The sequence below is a fragment of the Octopus bimaculoides genome, chromosome 1, assembly GCF_046866305.1.
Source record: "Octopus bimaculoides isolate indiv1 chromosome 1, ASM4686630v1, whole genome shotgun sequence".
NCBI lineage: Eukaryota > Metazoa > Mollusca > Cephalopoda > Octopoda > Octopodidae > Octopus > Octopus bimaculoides.
Genome location: NC_142928.1, coordinates 54,767,486 through 54,784,701, shown reverse-complemented (window position 1 = coordinate 54,784,701; position 17,216 = coordinate 54,767,486). Strand labels below are relative to the sequence as shown.

General features: G+C 35.7%; 2 protein-coding genes across 2 annotated transcripts in view; one reads left to right on the top strand and one right to left on the bottom strand.

Annotated features, from left to right (window-relative positions):
* LOC149137546 (uncharacterized) overlaps positions 1-364 on the top strand; it is a 597-nt gene extending 233 nt beyond the window's left edge. Inside the window, exon 1 of the mRNA XM_089349014.1 lies at positions 1-364. This exon is cut by the window's left edge and continues 233 nt beyond it. Coding sequence (XP_089205140.1) covers positions 1-364 — 364 coding nt within the window.
* The window catches only part of LOC106876273 (uncharacterized), a 292,167-nt gene that overhangs the window by 153,082 nt on the left and 121,869 nt on the right, over positions 1-17,216 (bottom strand). The window lies entirely within an intron of this gene.

Sequence of the window (17,216 nt, the reverse complement as noted above, 5' to 3'; positions counted from 1 at the left end):
ACGAGTTCTCGCAAAACCACCGCAGCTTCTTTATCAGAGCTTCCTTGGAATTAGTAAGCTCCTAGGTAAATTGAAAGAGGGGATAATTTTTATATGTCCTATCCATGAAAGAGGAAGCAGAGTAGATGCTAAATATTATAGGCCTATCTCTCTGACCTCACTCAGCAAACTCAGGGAACGAATTGTCCGAAGGAAACTAATTGCGTTCCTTGAAGAGAATGACTTGCTGATTGACATCCAGCATGGTTTTCAACCAGGCAGAAACTGCCTGACAGCTCTTACAGCACTACGACTGGGTGTTAAAGCTGCTGCTCAACAACTCGAATTTGGACGTTATATACCTCGACTTCGCAAAAGCTTTTAATAAAGTCGACCATGGTATGATATGTCACAAGCTGTTTGACCTCGGCATTGTAGGAAAATGTGGAGAGTGTCTATATGACTTTCTAAAAGATAGAAGTCAGGCAGTAGTGGACAATAGATCCACCTGTAAAGGAACACAAATAGCGGGTGGTGTTCCACAAGGCACTGTTTTAGGACAATTGCTATGCATAGCAGCCCACTCAGGCATGTCCTCAGCTGCTCAGATAGCCATCTTTGCTAGTTATGTAGACGATACAAAAGTCTCTCAGAAGATACAGAAACCTGGGGATATTGCGCACCTGCAACAGGAGTTGGATGCAATATATAAGTAGACTGAGGACAATAACATGCAGTTTAATGCTGGAAAATCCCAAGTCCTGTGTTAACAGCACACAAAATTGAATGAAATGCAGACTGGATACACTGGTCCAGGAGGTATTGCAATCCTTGAATCAAAATCAGTGCGCGTCCTGGGCATTGACACGAGTAATGTGAAGGCGCGTGGCTAAGTAGTTAGAGTATTCGGCTCAAGATCGTAAGGTGATAAGTTCGAAACCTGGTGGCATGTTGTGTCCTTGAGCAAGATACTTTTTTCACATTGCTTCTGTTCACTCAGTTGGCATAAATGAGTAATACCTGTATTTCAAAGGTCCAGCCTTGTCACATCCTGTGTCACGCTGAATCAACCTGAGAACTACGTTAAGGGTATGCGTGTCTGTGGAGTGCTCTGCCACTTGCACGTTAATTTCACGAGCAAGCTGTTCTGTTGATCAGATCAATTGGAATCCTTGTCGTTGTAACTGAGTGTCAATGAATGAATGACGTGAGTAATGATGCAGCTTTCTAGGTGCATATAGCTTAGTTGGCAATAAAATGCAGATGGCTGGCCGGATGGATCCTTAGAACTTTCAGAACGAGAGTAAAGTAAACTACGAATGTCCTTTGGAGGGCATATGTCCTGAGCCGCTTAAACTACTTTTCCCTACTATGGTCACCACACAATGTAAAATTAACAGCGGAACTCGAAACAATCCAGCAAAGCTACACAAAGAAGATTGTCTCAATACGACTTATCAACTACTGCAAAAAGCTGAAAACGTTAAGTCTCTACTTCCTAGAACGATGGCGGTAAAGATATGCAGTGAAAAGCATCTGGAAAATTCTGGAAGGACTTGTATCAAACTTTGGCATTGAAAGTTACTCAAACAGCAGAACTAAATGGTACCGAAGTTCTAACTTCGCCATCAAGACACAGAACAGATACTGCAACAGCTAAGGTTTCAAGGGCCCACAGCACTTCAGTATCCTCCACAAAAGCCTGAGAGACCTGAATGAGGTGGATGTAGGTATCTCCAAAACAAAACTGGACCTCCACCTGTCAAAAGTTTCGGTTGGGCCTACCTCATAGCAGGAAACACAAATGAGGGCAGCAGCATCAAAGTTTCTCATTCACTAAATGCCACATATCAGAGAAGGTTGCAAATAGTGAAGGTATAGAAAAGCTAACAGCAGTGTCCCAGCTTGGCAGCAGCTCTCGAGCTGTAACTAGTTAAATAGTTAATGAGCTATATATACTACAAAATAAATGTATTGAGCCTTCTTCTCTTATTCGTTCAACCATAATTCAACGTTCGTGTGTGATTATATGTGTGCGTTGTGTACATACGTGTGAATGTGTGTGTACAATACAAGCTCAGAGGCGCGCGCGCAAACAACATGCAAACACACGCACCCAGATACACACACACATACACACACATATATATATATATATATATATATATATATATATATATATATATATATATATATATATATATATATATATATATATATATATATATATATATATATATATATATATATATATATATATATATATATATATATATATATATATATATATATATATATATATATATATATATATATATATATATATATATATATATATATATATATATATATATATATATATATATATATATATATATATATATATATGTATAGGCATAGATGTGGCTGTGTGGTAAGAAGCTTGCTTCCCAACAACATGGTTCTTGGTTCAGTCCCACTGCGTGGCACCGTGGGCAAGTCAGTGTCTCTTACTATATCCTGGTTATTCTGGATTTCATCTCGCTTGTAGCGCCTTGGACACGGGCTAAGCTTTGTGAATCGAAATGAGTTGCGGTACTTTATATCTAATCCTAGACCTAACTCTGATAAACAAATTTGCAATTCTTTTGTAGAAGTTATAGGACATAACAAACACACGAGTGTACTCACGCGCACACGCGCACACACAATCACGGTAGTATACATGCATTCATACTTACACACACACACACAAACACGCACACACACGATATCTATTGCTATGTATATACGTGTATAAATTGTGTAAATATCCTTATCATATGCGTGTGTATCGAAACATTTTCAGGAATATCCATATTTCTTTGTGTGTGTGGGTGTGTGTGTGTGTGTTTCTGAGATGCTAGCGTCTTTTTGGAGTTCTTTAAATGTTAAAAGAGGCGATTAGTGCACAGTTAGAAATTCGTGTTTTTGTAAAAGATAGCTATATTGCCTGCCCCTTTATTCTCCGTTATTCAGCTGTCGTACAGTTAAAACAGGAGCGAAAGTTCCCTCCACTAAATATGACCGTTCCTTTCTTTACCCAACCTTTCCATCGTCCTCCCACGCCGCAACAGCCTGTCAACTATTTTATTGTTTCGGTTGGTGAGGAAGATTTTGTTTCCAGTAGTCATTTGGTTTCAAGTAGAAATCATCACTGCCAACATCATTGTATTTACAACAGCAAAAATGCCTCGTGTTGTCATTCATAATGACGTTAAAAGTCCTTGCTCATCTTAAAAAGTATTGAGAATAGATAACAATATAGCCGATACTCAATCAATCAAATAGACATTTAAATAACTCTTTATTAGTATTGATCACAAGAAGACTGTCGTCCGGAATCCTTAAACTGAGCAAAAGGTAGTGGTGAGAGGAGGATGTGAAGCCATGTTATGTATCATTAAGATTGACTAGCAAATCCATAACTCAAAACTATCAAACTAGAAAATTCAATATATCGAAATAATATGTAAGTACATTTAGTTTCACAATGGAATGAAATTCAGACGATATACCACCAGAAGTATCTTAACAGTTATTAATCTAGAAATCGTGTTCAGTAAACGGCAGAGCTGTTCCTTGACAGACCTCAGCTAGAAGACTGGGACTGGTATAAGAACAATACAAGCAGAATTAATAATGCAGTATTTTAGTTCCCCCACCCAGTTATATGAATAAGAGGAAAGATAATTTTTGGGCTCAACATATCACAAAGGTTGATTTGGTTATTCGTCACTTTTACGGAAAGGTGCATGTAGATATTTTTCTTACGTCGTACGCTCAACAATTGTTAAATATTTAAAATGCTGTTTGATAGAGCATAATCAATTGAATCCACTCTATACGTGTAGAGGAAAGGTATCATCAATTCAATACATGCTGTAAACGGTTGGTCTATCTTTTTAATCAACGTTGTATCACAAGGTATGGAAAGTAAAATCCAATATTGATGAGATTTGAATGGGAATGTAATGAGTCATATTTACTATAATGTATTTAGTCCGACACTTTACAGTTTCTACCGCGGTGATGATTTCTCTAAGAACACCACAAGGACATTATAAACCATTCCGTTTCAATACAAAATAATAAATTACGATACAGAATTAACAGAAAAAATATAAATTGAGCAACTTAGAAGTGTGTGTGTATGTATGTATGTGTGTGTTCGTGCGTGCGCGAAAGTCTGTGTAAGCGTATGTATATATATATAAATATATATGTATGTATGTGTATACATATATGTGTATATGTGTGTGTATATGTATGTATGTATGTATGTATATATGCATGTATGTATGTATATATATGTGTATGTATATTTATGTATGTATGTGTATATATGTATGTATATATATGTATGTATATAGCTACACATACATATATATATGTATGTATATAGATACGCATACATATATATATATATATATATATATATATATATATATATATATATATATATATATATATACAAAAATAAGAGGAATGACCTGCAAAAGTGGACTCCTATATGCTAGAAATAGATGCCGAATCATCTAACCACGTAAAATATGTTCTCAGTAAAAATTTAGCGACACAACAGACTGTAAAAGAGCAAGACAGATGAAAAAATGCTAAATAAAAAAACGATTAACCTACGTACCATGGTTTCACCTGTTAAAATTTACATAAGTAAATATCTGCAGGATCATCAGCGTAGTCTGTCTGTTTATAAAATATAATTTCCAGAACTAGACACAAGACGTCCACCCGAAAGGGAGCACGTGTAGAGTTCTGCAAATTACATTCAGTGTATCCTTTCAAATCTCTTCAATCTGGCGCGCTAAGTCCGGAAATAACTCTGCAGTTAATAAATTTTTGCAGTTAATTTATCGGTTTGAGAACATCATTATTTAAAATTTATTAATAAGGGTAGAAATTGATATTAATCAATTAAAACCAGTGGTCTAGCATATTAAAAAAATCCGAAGATTAAAATTATATTACATACAAAATTAAGAGGAATGACCAGCAAAAGTGGACTCCTTATTAATAAATTTTAAATAATGATGTTCTCAAACATCATATGCTTTATTTACCTGTAGCATACCAAAAGTAACTTTACACCACTATTTGCGATAATTCTGGTTGGATTGTCATGCTAATTTTGGATCATATGTTCAAGCTGAGTTTTGCTTTAAAACCCTCCCACTTGTTTTGAGGTATGAACTGGACCACTGTGATCTAATTATGGATGGATACCATATCAAAAAGAAGGACGTGCTGACAACTATCAAAATACTGTGGAGGAGCTGCTCTTGAGTTTGCAAGCACTTGGATGTAGAATAAGCATCAAGTTGCACTACTTACCCAGTCACTTGGGTGAATTCCCAGAGAACCTGTTAGCGAAGAACAAGATGAACGTTTTCATCAAGATGTAAAAGTAATGTAAGAACGCTACCAAGGCCGCTGGAACTCAAACATGATGACAGATGGCTGCTGGAGCTATATGAGAGATATTCAAGAAGCTGTGCACAAGAGATTGTCAAAAATAGTAAGTTCTTGCAGTAATAAGATGATCTGAATGAATGACCACAATGAATTGAGATTTTATTTTCATATTTTGTTATTACCAAGTTTAATTCTTACATGCTAATGTGTTTTGATTTATTAGATGTTAGTGTATTTTGATTTATTAGATTAAAAACAAGACATATTGTCTATCAAAAATTGCATCTACATATCTTTAATTCTTCTTTATGAGCATTCAAAGCTGTTTACAGCAAAACTAAATGACTTTATATTTCAAAAATCTGCTGTGATAGGCAAAATCTGATGCTAGATTTGGATTCAGTTCCCAAAATCAGCAAAAAAAAAAACAAAAACAAAAAAGACATTGATAAAATTTGTGCCAGATAATATGTGTTGACCAGTGTAATATATAAAGGGTGCGTTTGAAAAAAGGAAAATAATATAAAGCTTTTGTTGATCTCATGAGGCTTTCGATATGATTAATCACCATTTATTGTTTAAAAAATATACACAATTTAACAAACGATATGGATTCCCCACAGTTCATCGGTCTTGTGGTAGGAAATATGTAGCTTCTCAGAAAGACCTACATGGAAAATTACGAAATGGCGTACATCAGTGTGGGCATTTATTTGTACGAGCGCGCTTGCGATTGTATATGCGCGTGTGTTTGTAAATATAATTAGATGTACATATGTCAACACCCACACATCTACATATATATAGCTTCTTTGTAATTATAAGCAACAAAGTTAAATAATACTCAACACGCTAGTAGAGTATTATAATGTAATATATGAATTAACAGCTGATATAATTAAATTGTCAACTTACTTAAATTATTGTATACACAACACATACGTGTGCGTGTGTCAATGTGTGCATATATGTGTGTCTGTGTGTGCATGTGTGTGTGTGTATGTGTGTGTGTGTGTGTGTTCGAATGAAGGTTTGTGTGTATGTGCGTGTGTATGTGTGTGTATGAGTGTGTGTGCGTGTGTGTACAATAAAATTACAGCTGACAATTAAACACACACAAACATATATGTATATATATATATATATATATATATATATATATATACACAAACACACACATACATATATACATGCATGTATGTATGTATCGGCAAAAGTTTTTCTCTTAGGCGTTTTATATCAAATACACGACTATGTTTTAGCTTTAGTGTTTTTATCAAGTTTCTTTTAACTTTTTCTTTTTCATATTTCCAAATGAGTTTTTGCGTTTTATTGGGAACGGCCAAGTTTCTCAATCAACCATCCAATCTTTCCATTACGACGAATATATTATCTTCATACCTTGTAACTTGGTTACATTTTGTTCTTTATTATGGCTATGTAGAGTGTCATGAACGTGAGCTTTAAATAAAAATTCATAGCAACCCTACCTTTTTGCTTATATTATTTACCTTATAGACATCGAAAAAATACTTTTGTTGTACAGGATGCAATTTCCTCCGTATCTTGGTTGGAATTTAGGTGAGTTAATCCTTAGGGGTTACGTACATTATTTAATATGATTTCTATTGCTTAAGGCAGCGGGCCGGCCGAACTGTTAGCACGCCGAGTAAAATGTTTAGCGACGTTTCGTCAGTCTATACGGTCTGTGCTTAAATTCCGCCGAGGTCGACTTGGCCTTTCATCTTTTCGAGGTCAATAAAATAAATACAGTTGAGCCCTGGGGTCAATGTAATCGATCTACCACCCCTCCCTCCTTCCCCAAAATTACTGGCTTTTTGCCAAAATTTGAAGCCAATATGACCTTTATTGTTTTTCCCATCGAATCGTTGTTGGTGAACAGACTTTCTAAGGTGGAGGATTCTATTTTGTTGGTTTCGTCTAAGGTCTCTAGGAACTCTTCGGATGACTGTATACCATATCTCTCCTGTGTGTATTGTTTAATCGTGTTCTGTAGTTGTTTAGTGACTGCGTGTTAGCAGAGAAAGAGTAAAGTATCTAAATGGTACAGGATAACAGTTTTTGGTTCTAAAGTGTGTGATCTTTTTGATAACTTGCGTAGTTGCTAGACAGAATCCTCTCCAAATGGGTCAGTCCACCAAACAGCAACAGCAATGCACTTCTGGATTGATTTAATTACGACATCGCTCCACTCGAGGTGTCAAAGTACGATGTATTCTAGAATATAGAATTTCGACTTCTGAAACAAGTTTTTTTAAATTGGATTAATCCAATTCCCTTCGACACTGCTTCACAACCAGGTCATCATAGTTAAACTACTCTGAGTCAGGTGCCTACGTGGAGCTACGTTGTTTAACCTTGATGAAATCATCAGTACTCTGGGATCCGTTTCTACATTATTAAAAAAGACTTCCAACTGCGTTCAACAGGGAAAATGCAAAAACATTCTCAGTTTATATATAGCATGTTGATCTCACTTTTGAGCGCTTGATTGTTGAATTGCTTTTGTTGTTGTCAATGTTTAGCAGATGCTACCTAAATGATACAATGTACCATGCATACGTTATTTGGGCTGATCCTAAATCTCTTTTTCCGTTGTTTCTCATAAGATAGATCCTGTTCCTGTGAATCACTGTTCCTATGAATGGCTTTTTAGTCCCTAAAATTCTCAAAAATCAGTAATCCAAAATTGCACATTTCTCGAAAATCAAAATTCAGCAGCAGAAACCACACAAAGATGATAGAAACAAACTTAAACCAGAAAAGCACTGGGAGAGCGCAGACCTCCGCCAAGCATCTCATTTCCACCTCACATCATACCGCTCCTGTCGCCATTATAACCACCGATACTATTTTATCCTCCTCCCATACTTATCTCGACCATTGTCATCATCAACACTGTCTCTGCTTTCACCACAATCACCGTCAAAACTACGATCACCACAATCAGTTTCTTTACACTGTTGAAAATCCATTATCCAATACTCATGGGACCGAGATTGTTGCAGATTTTTGATTTTTCTAATTTCATATTTCTTTATAAAGAAGAAAAAAATTGTATCTACAAAACGGAACATTTTGAGGATAGAAACCAGGTCTAAACACAGTATCTTATAGACATACTCTGAATGTAGTTCTACATAAATCTTTAATAATTTTTTTTATATTTAAGAATATCAGAAATGTTAAGATATCAGTCTCTACCCACGTTATCATGCTTTGATTAATAGGTTACAGCATAGATTAGATTACTTAGATAAGTTTCGGCCGAAGTTGACTCAGGCCATGTCTAATTTAATAGCACCACCTGGAAGAGATACACAGTCAGCTCTGGGGAACCGTAGCCCATTCAAGCAGAGGGTTATTGTTTTCAGAGACATATCTGGGTGTGGGTGGTTTATCTGGTACTTGTTGGGGGTAATCATCTAGGGATAGTTTGAATGCCGTGAAGTTACTTTCCTCCTTTATGTGTGTCTGGCACGATGTTGAAGAGAGCAGGGCCAATTGAGGTGAAATAGTTCTGTCATAGTGTTGTGATACGACACGAACATTTCTGTAGTAGACGGATGGCACGGGGGCCAAGCCTCGGACCAATTTTAAAGATAGGCAATGTTGATGGAATATTCTCCACATCATACAGATGATATAGAGCTCACAGCGGCAGTGGAGAGAGCAAAGCCTGAGCTTTTTGAGTCGATCTCAGTAGTCAAGGCTTGTCATGTCATCCTTCGCAGACCTCCGCGAAGCAGTTCATTTTAAGATAGATACGCGACTAAAATTACTAATAGAGAAGCGAAAATAAACTTTGGAATCAGAAACGCCACCATAGGTTACGTGGAAACGATGAACGTGTTTTCAAGGGAGATAACCAAAGAACATGACATTGTAATACCTCATGTAAAATAGATATAACAAATGAAAAATCCTTCAAGAATCCATAAAAATTCCCAGATCACTATCAAAATTTCATCATCTATTCCTTGTGTCATTACCAACTTTTCCTGCAAGTTCCATTAAATACCGTTCACAACTTTTTGAGTTATTTTGCACACAGACAAACAGACGAACAAACCAACACCGATGAAAACATAACCTCCTTCCTTGGCGGAGGTAAAAATAAACTTTTTCTATTTCAGCTCATCCATCAGACACTTGAATCGGGAAATTTAAAAACTCAAAAGCCGCAGTGCCAGATAAAGTCACAAACATACACCAAAACACCAAAGGCTACACTCAAGAACATCTATCACTGCACTCGTGACTAACAATTAAAACTTTCAGTAACTTTACTATTGCTCGATCTTACAATCTCTGATAATCCTTCATAATAGCAACGTATTAATAATATAACCAAAGCTACAAACAAAGGCTACGTACTATCTTCCGAACTTTAGCTCTAAACAGCTGTTGCTCCAATGTTAAGTACACGATCATCCAACACTATAGAACTGTCAGGGACGTCGAGAGAACATTTTATACAAGGGCGAGACTGTTTTAGAGCCTCACCCGCCTATCATTACCCCCCCCCCCCCCAAAAAAAAAGGCGTGTATTAATTGACTATTTTTTTGCTAAAGATCCCCAAAATGACTAACTAGACTTTTACCTTTTCAGCAATGTCTTGTATACCTTTTTTCTTTGGGTGGGTAGGGGGAGAGGTGTAGAGTTTAGTATGATATGTCTGAAATCAATATTTTAACTAGAATTACAATTTTATGCTCATTAAAGCTAAGGTAACTAGATAACCTTGTGTCAGTTTAAGTTCACTGAATGAATGTTTTGTTGAGGCTGCTGGTATAGATTGTGATTACGCAAAGATTTGGAACATTGTTTTCCAACTAGTAGTTATTTATTTCGTTGATTATATCAAAGGATTTAATGTGTTGTTCTCCAAAGTCGCCACAGTTTAGCATAATTTTCATGTCAGTTGGTTCATTCGAAAGTTCTTTACTGTTTTCACTAAAATTGAAAACTTCTAAAATTAAAACGCAATTCTGGGTCAAAAAATTTTCCCAGACAGACAAAGCACTGCCAGAGAGATGAAAAAGTATCAGAAATTTCCTTTGCAGCTTGAAATCTTGTTAGTTCAGCTGTGATAGAACCAACTACGACCTGACAAAAAAATGTCCATAATAATGATTCGTTGTCTGTCTTTCGTCACTTGATTGGGTCTCATAGATAGGTTTCTTTTCTGTCATTTGCTTGTAGCTTAATTTCAGTCTGCTAGGTATATGTTTTGAGTCTCTCAACAGGGTTAAATTGATCTCGCAGTTTCTACACAATTTTAATGAGTATTTTAATTTTGTACACTTCAGTATCAACGGCGACATCTCTTGTATGTCGCGGATGTTGAAGGGAGCAGCGTTTGAAACATGATTAATATCATGAATACGTATATGAAAGCGAGCTTATGTTTTTAAATAGCTCCTGATCTTTGATTTCAAATTAAGTTTTAGAACATCATATAGGGTAAATTTGATGCAAATGAAATCTGGTACAAATTATATCGCACATCAGTTCTAGATGATCACTGGATAGCTGACACACAATGCAATGATTGACAGCTTATGTATGGTAAGAATTTGCTACCTTTTTGGAGTACAGGAAAAGATATTATAGACTATTTCAATAGTTTTAAAACAAAAGGAAACAGCTTCCGTACAGCACTCTATTGAAAACATGCCACACAATTTCAATGCATGGCATCGATATAATAAGAAAAGAGCGAAAAGATTTTCGTTAATATCCTACCTACTCTCTTCCACAGGCTGTCATATTGGTACCATTGACCCCTGTAATCTTCGAAGAGAATGCCATTTTTACTCAGTGTTTGATTTATCGGGTTTGCAGCGTCAGAACCGCTTTTTTTGCAACAGTTTTCAAAAGATAGCAATCTCAAAATCTCAAAATCACAATCTATCATTTAAGAATAACATATGATAGCTGTTGTCTGTTTGACATGTGCAGAATCAGGTGTTACATCAACCATTGTTGACTAGTATTTTGCCTTTGATCTTTCAGAGATTGGAGTAAAGAGAAATGAATTGATTTTGTGATTCAGCTGACAAATAATGGGTTTACGATCTTGCTCCTTTTCCCTGGGTTTCTTTGACCTTCCTGACATAGGTTTCAAGCATGGGATCCCAATGAAACAAAAGCTCAACCATACCAAGGAAGCTATTATTGTGAGTATTATTGGTCAGATGAGAAGTGCAACGGAATGCCGCCAATCCTCTTTCATTCCAGAATAAGGTAATATCAATTATTGTAACACAAAATAATTCTGTTCACTCTTCTTCTACAGTTTCTTTATGCAGAAAATGTTTTAAGCATTTGTTTGAATGAATTCTTTTTTTTAAGGTCTCTCTCTCTCTTTCTCTCCCTCCCTCTCTCTCACTCTCTCTCACCCCCTCTCTCAATGATACTATAATTCAATTTATGCTGGTTACGAGGTACACGCTCAGGAATTCCGTCACATAATTGACACTATTAGTCTCTATTCTCAGAGCTCAAACATTAAGGGCTTTTTCACAGGCACGACTCAGTAAATAAAACATAACGTATTTTATGACACACCACAAGAGCCAGTCTTGTATATCTTGCGTTCAAAAATGTCAACTGAAAAAGATTATTGCTCACTATCGCTTGGAAATGTTTTAGGCAAGGGAATATGTCTTCTCCGCATACAGTTTTTCAATGTTTTTCAGTACTGTTTTGCATTAAATTTCCAATATCAAATCCATACCGTTTATTGTTAATGTGTTCCTTTTCATAAAGGTATTCTGTTCACTTCTGGGTATGATTTCTTTAGGCACTCTAAATGATATATGATGAACAGTTTCACTCGGAAGCATATTATTTTCAATTTGTTGTTAACCATATACTTTGGCGCCTACTAATATTTATTACTTGGATTTTTGGAAGTAATATGCATGGTCAGTAATGAACTCTTTGTGTTCCAATCTTTTGTTTTCGTGCTTTTGCTTCAGCATTGCACTGATATGTTTGAAAAATTTGTAGAAAATTAAAAGAATATGACTGATCAATTATATATAAGAAGAAAAAATGTCGTCCTGGCCCCTCTCAATGTTTCCGATACTGATGGAAGGAAAGAACGAACGAACGAGAGAACGAACGAACGAGAGAACGAACGAACGAGAGAACGAACGAACGAACGAACGAATGAACGAACGAACGAATGTTTGCATCATAGTAAACTTGGGAATAGGTAGGTACCCAATAGCTAGGTGATGCTGTTAAACCAAGCAATGGATTAAGTCAACCACTCAAAGCCAGAAACATCCGATTCGTCGCGCTTCTAAATTTAACTCACATGCTTTTGTCATTCGGAAGCTATAGGAGAAAACACTTAGTCAAGGTGCCGTGAGTGATGTCGAACTCGAAACCACGTACTTGCGAAGCGAACATTTTAACTGCATTGCTATACCTTGTTCTATGCACCATAGTTTTCCAAATGTAGTCATTTCACTACACTGTTGAAAATAATAACTTTCTATTTATTTCCCTTAAAATATAATAACTTAATGTCTTTATACCGACAGAAGAGAAATCGATATTTAACATGCTATCAACTAGAACATTTTTAGAAGCTAATTTTTCTTCAAAGAATAACAATTTGTTTGAAATCTATGTATAACAATGTAGCATATATAAAGGACCTGAGAAACAGGGAAGACTGCTTGCATAATTGGTGAATGTACCGAAGTATTAAAAATGGTTGTGGGTACAAGTCGCACAACACCATTTTTTTTTTCACTTTCTTTATTTCCCGTTTGTCTGCGTAAACACGTTATATTTAAGATATGCAAATAAGTATACAAAACAAAAGAAAAAAAAAATCAAAAATCAAAAACTAAATAATAAATAAATAAAATCTTACTTAATTCATTAATATCAGCATTTTAATGCTTGTTTTTATTAAAAAATGCTGAAGGCTGATTAAATTAAAATATTAATGAATATCGAATAAAGATGTTATGAGTTTCAAAATGACATAGGACTTTAGCATGTCATTAGGATAGAACTGAACACAGAACAGAATCGCAATTGGGCGTTGTAATCTGTCTTATGATAATGGCATTGCAGATGAAACTCGAAATTTTCCGCTCGCACATTTAATTTTCAACAAATACTTCTTGAAAGTGCAAAACAAATCCTTGTCTTATTGAAAAAAATTTTTTTTTACCTTAGCAAATGCTCTCTCTCTCTCTCTCTCTCTCTCTCTCTCTCTCTCTCTCTCTCTCTCTCTCTCTCTCTCTCTCTCTCTCTCTTGTAAATATATATATGTGTGTGTGTGTGTGTGTGTGTGTGTATGTATATATATATATATATATATATATATATATATATATATATATATATATATATATATATATATACATACAATCACACACGCGCTTACATATATTCCCCTCTCTTTCCCACATCCATTCACTCAATTATATTAAAAGCGTTGCAGGAAAATTTCAACCATTTAATAAAAAACAAATAACTTGCATTTCATTTACAGATGTTGCTGGTAATTAGTTTTCGCCTCTAAAGAGTTCTTTCCATTTGGAGTCAAGAGGAAGCGCAAGAGACTTAGGATAAACACATACACACACCACACATCCACACACACCACAGGCATGCACACACACGCACACACACACATGCACCTACACATATACATGCACACACAGGTGTGTGTTTGTGTGTGTGTAAATAGGTGGTTAACAGATTTTAGCAAGCGTCAAATATACTAGCTGTCGTCAGAATGTCTTTAAAGGTAATAAGCCTGTCGAGATTTCAGGAGTTAGGGGCATACACACGCGCGCGCGCGCGTATGTGGTGTATGCTGGTCTCCATACATACATACAAACACTTGTGCACACATACATGCACGCATATGCACACACCTTCTTGCAATCTATCCACCTTTCTACGTGTGTGTGTGTGTGTGTGTGTGCGTACGCGGATGTATGTATGCACATGGGCACATTCTATTGTGGCTATAGCCATGCAGGATTCAAATTATTCCGGGATCAATTCCACTGTGCGAAACCTTCGACAAGTACTTGACTTAAATTTGGTTAACAGAAACTATGAACTGCACCAGTAGTTTAAAAAGCGTTCAGTTCTATATTTAAGAGATGAGGAATTATGTACACTATTTACATTTGACGGATATTTGTCCTCGTCTTGTTTGTTAACACAACGTTTCGGCTGATATACCCTCCAGCCTTCATCAGGTGTCTTGGGGGAAATTTCGAACCTGGTTCTAATTCCTAAGGTATTTTTTGATGTTGTTGTTGTTGTTTTTGTTGTTATTATTATTATTATTATTATTATTATTATTATTATTATTATTATTATTATTATTATTATTATTATTATTATTATTCAGGTCACTGCCTGGAATCGAACACGGAATCTTGGGGTTAGTAGCCCGCGCTCTTAACCATAAGATTCTGAGTTCGATTCCAGGCAGTGACCTGAATGATTAATAATAATAATAATAATAATAATAATAATAATAATAATAATAATAATAGCATCGAAATATACCTTAGGAATGAGAACCCAGGTTCGAAATTTCCCCCAAGACACCCGATGAAGGCTGGAGGGTATATCAGCCGAAACGTTGTGTTAACAACAAAGATGAGGACAAATATCCGTCAAATGTAAATAATGTAAATAATGTAAAAAGCGTTCTGTTTGATATTGTAACGCCGATTAAGGAGGCGAGTTAGCAGAACGTTAGCACGTCAAGCAAAATGCTTAACGGCATTTTGTCCGTCTGTACGTCCTGAGTTCAAATTCCACCGAAGTCAGGTCGACTTTGCCTTTCATCCTTTCGGGGTCGATAAAATAAGTACCAGTTGAGTACTGGAGTCGATGTAATCAACTTGCTCTTTCCCTGAAATTGCTGGCTTGTGCCTAAATTTGGAACCGATATTATTTCACCGAATTTGTCTGAAGATTACATTAAATATAGAAGTGACTTTGGAATACTCAGCCACTTACACTACAATCCATTCAGTCGGTACTTTCGTTAATTGAACAAATGGAGTTCTAGTTCGTCGAACAAACTGCCACTCTGCGTTTGTCGCAAAGACGCAAATCATCCATCTCAAAAACAAATTCGTATCACTGTCACCTGAACGAACACACAGATCCGAGTAACTCGGAATAACAACGAAGTGAATCAACAAGTTCGAACGAATAAATATACATGGCCGATGCCAAGGGTTGCGAACCTATGGTACACGTATCCAAGGCGGCAAGCAGAAACATTTCTTTGGCATACGGGGGATATTTTTTGTTAGTAAATTTGCGGACGTGTGTGTGTGTATATATATATATATATATATATATATATATATATATCTTTTTAAAAAAACAAAATTCACGACCTTTAATTATCAGCTGTCATCTCAGTAGTGGATGCGTGGACTTAGTGATACACTGCTTCAAATGCTGGGTAAAAAACAAGACATTCATTAGTAACAAGTGATCATCTGGTCAAAGAGGCGATATATTCATTACTTTGATCTCTGATTTTACTGGTATTGCTTGTGATTAATGCTATGTCATCAAAGAAATCGCTTGGAAGCGACCCTCTAATTAGTAAACTCTTTTATTTGCCCGTATGGCTTTTGAGGGTGTTGGTTGAAGAGTGAGGAAAAATTTTCTCCTGTAGAACCTTTGTAACACCCTCGATTCCAGAAATACTTTATATTTATTTACAAAATAAAAGTAACTTTTCATAATTCATTCATTCATTTATTTATTTATTTATTTATTTATTCTAGACACACAAGAAAGAGCTGTGTAAATGTTTCATAATCTGTCAATAATTCTGAAGTAATAAAAATACTTTAAAATTGCGAGTAACTTATATAATACTTATATACATCATAATTACAACAAATGTATGGTGCAGTTTTGCTCCAGATAGACATAATATCTTTTAGTGTGGAGTTTAGACACTTATTCTTCATTGGTCATTCACAATATTAAGCAGAGAAGAGAAGAATAGCCACACTAATATTTGAGTTTCCACTTATTTTACTAACCTGTATCGTTTATATTTATATTTGTACATATAATTGATTTAAGTGAACAACGTCCATGAAACAACGAACATAATAGTTAGGATTCGTCCGTAATACAAAATGCAAGAAATCATGGAAGTAGTCAATGCAGCAAGCTTGGCAGAATCGTTAGCACACCATGCAAAAGTTTTAGTGGCATTCCGTCCATTTTTACGTCCTGAGTTCAAATTCCGCCGAGGTCAGCTTGGCCTTTCATCCTTTCGGAGTCGATAAAATAAATACCAGTTGAACGCTGTAATTGACTGAACCCCTCCCCCAAAGTTGCTGGCCTTGTGCCAAAATTTAAAACCAATATTATGGAAGTGGCTTATGTTATGGAAGCTGAAATCAGTAGAAATAGTTAAAACAACTGCATATAATCAAAGTATGTGTTATTCGACACAACAATTTAAGGTTGGTAACCTTTGTCGAACACGACATAAGCAAGTTAAGTAAGAAAATGTGAATGAGAGCTCAAGATTAACTCACTGAATAAAGTGATATAGTTTCGTGTGTAAAGCAGAAAGATTCTAGTCTGCAGCTGAATTCGACAACTTTTTTTATTATAACCGTAAGCTAAATTTTCCAGAACCTTCGATCAAGCTTTTTGGTGGGAAAAATTTGCACACTTCTTTTGAAGTTCGCCGCACCATGTCAGCTAGTACTGATTG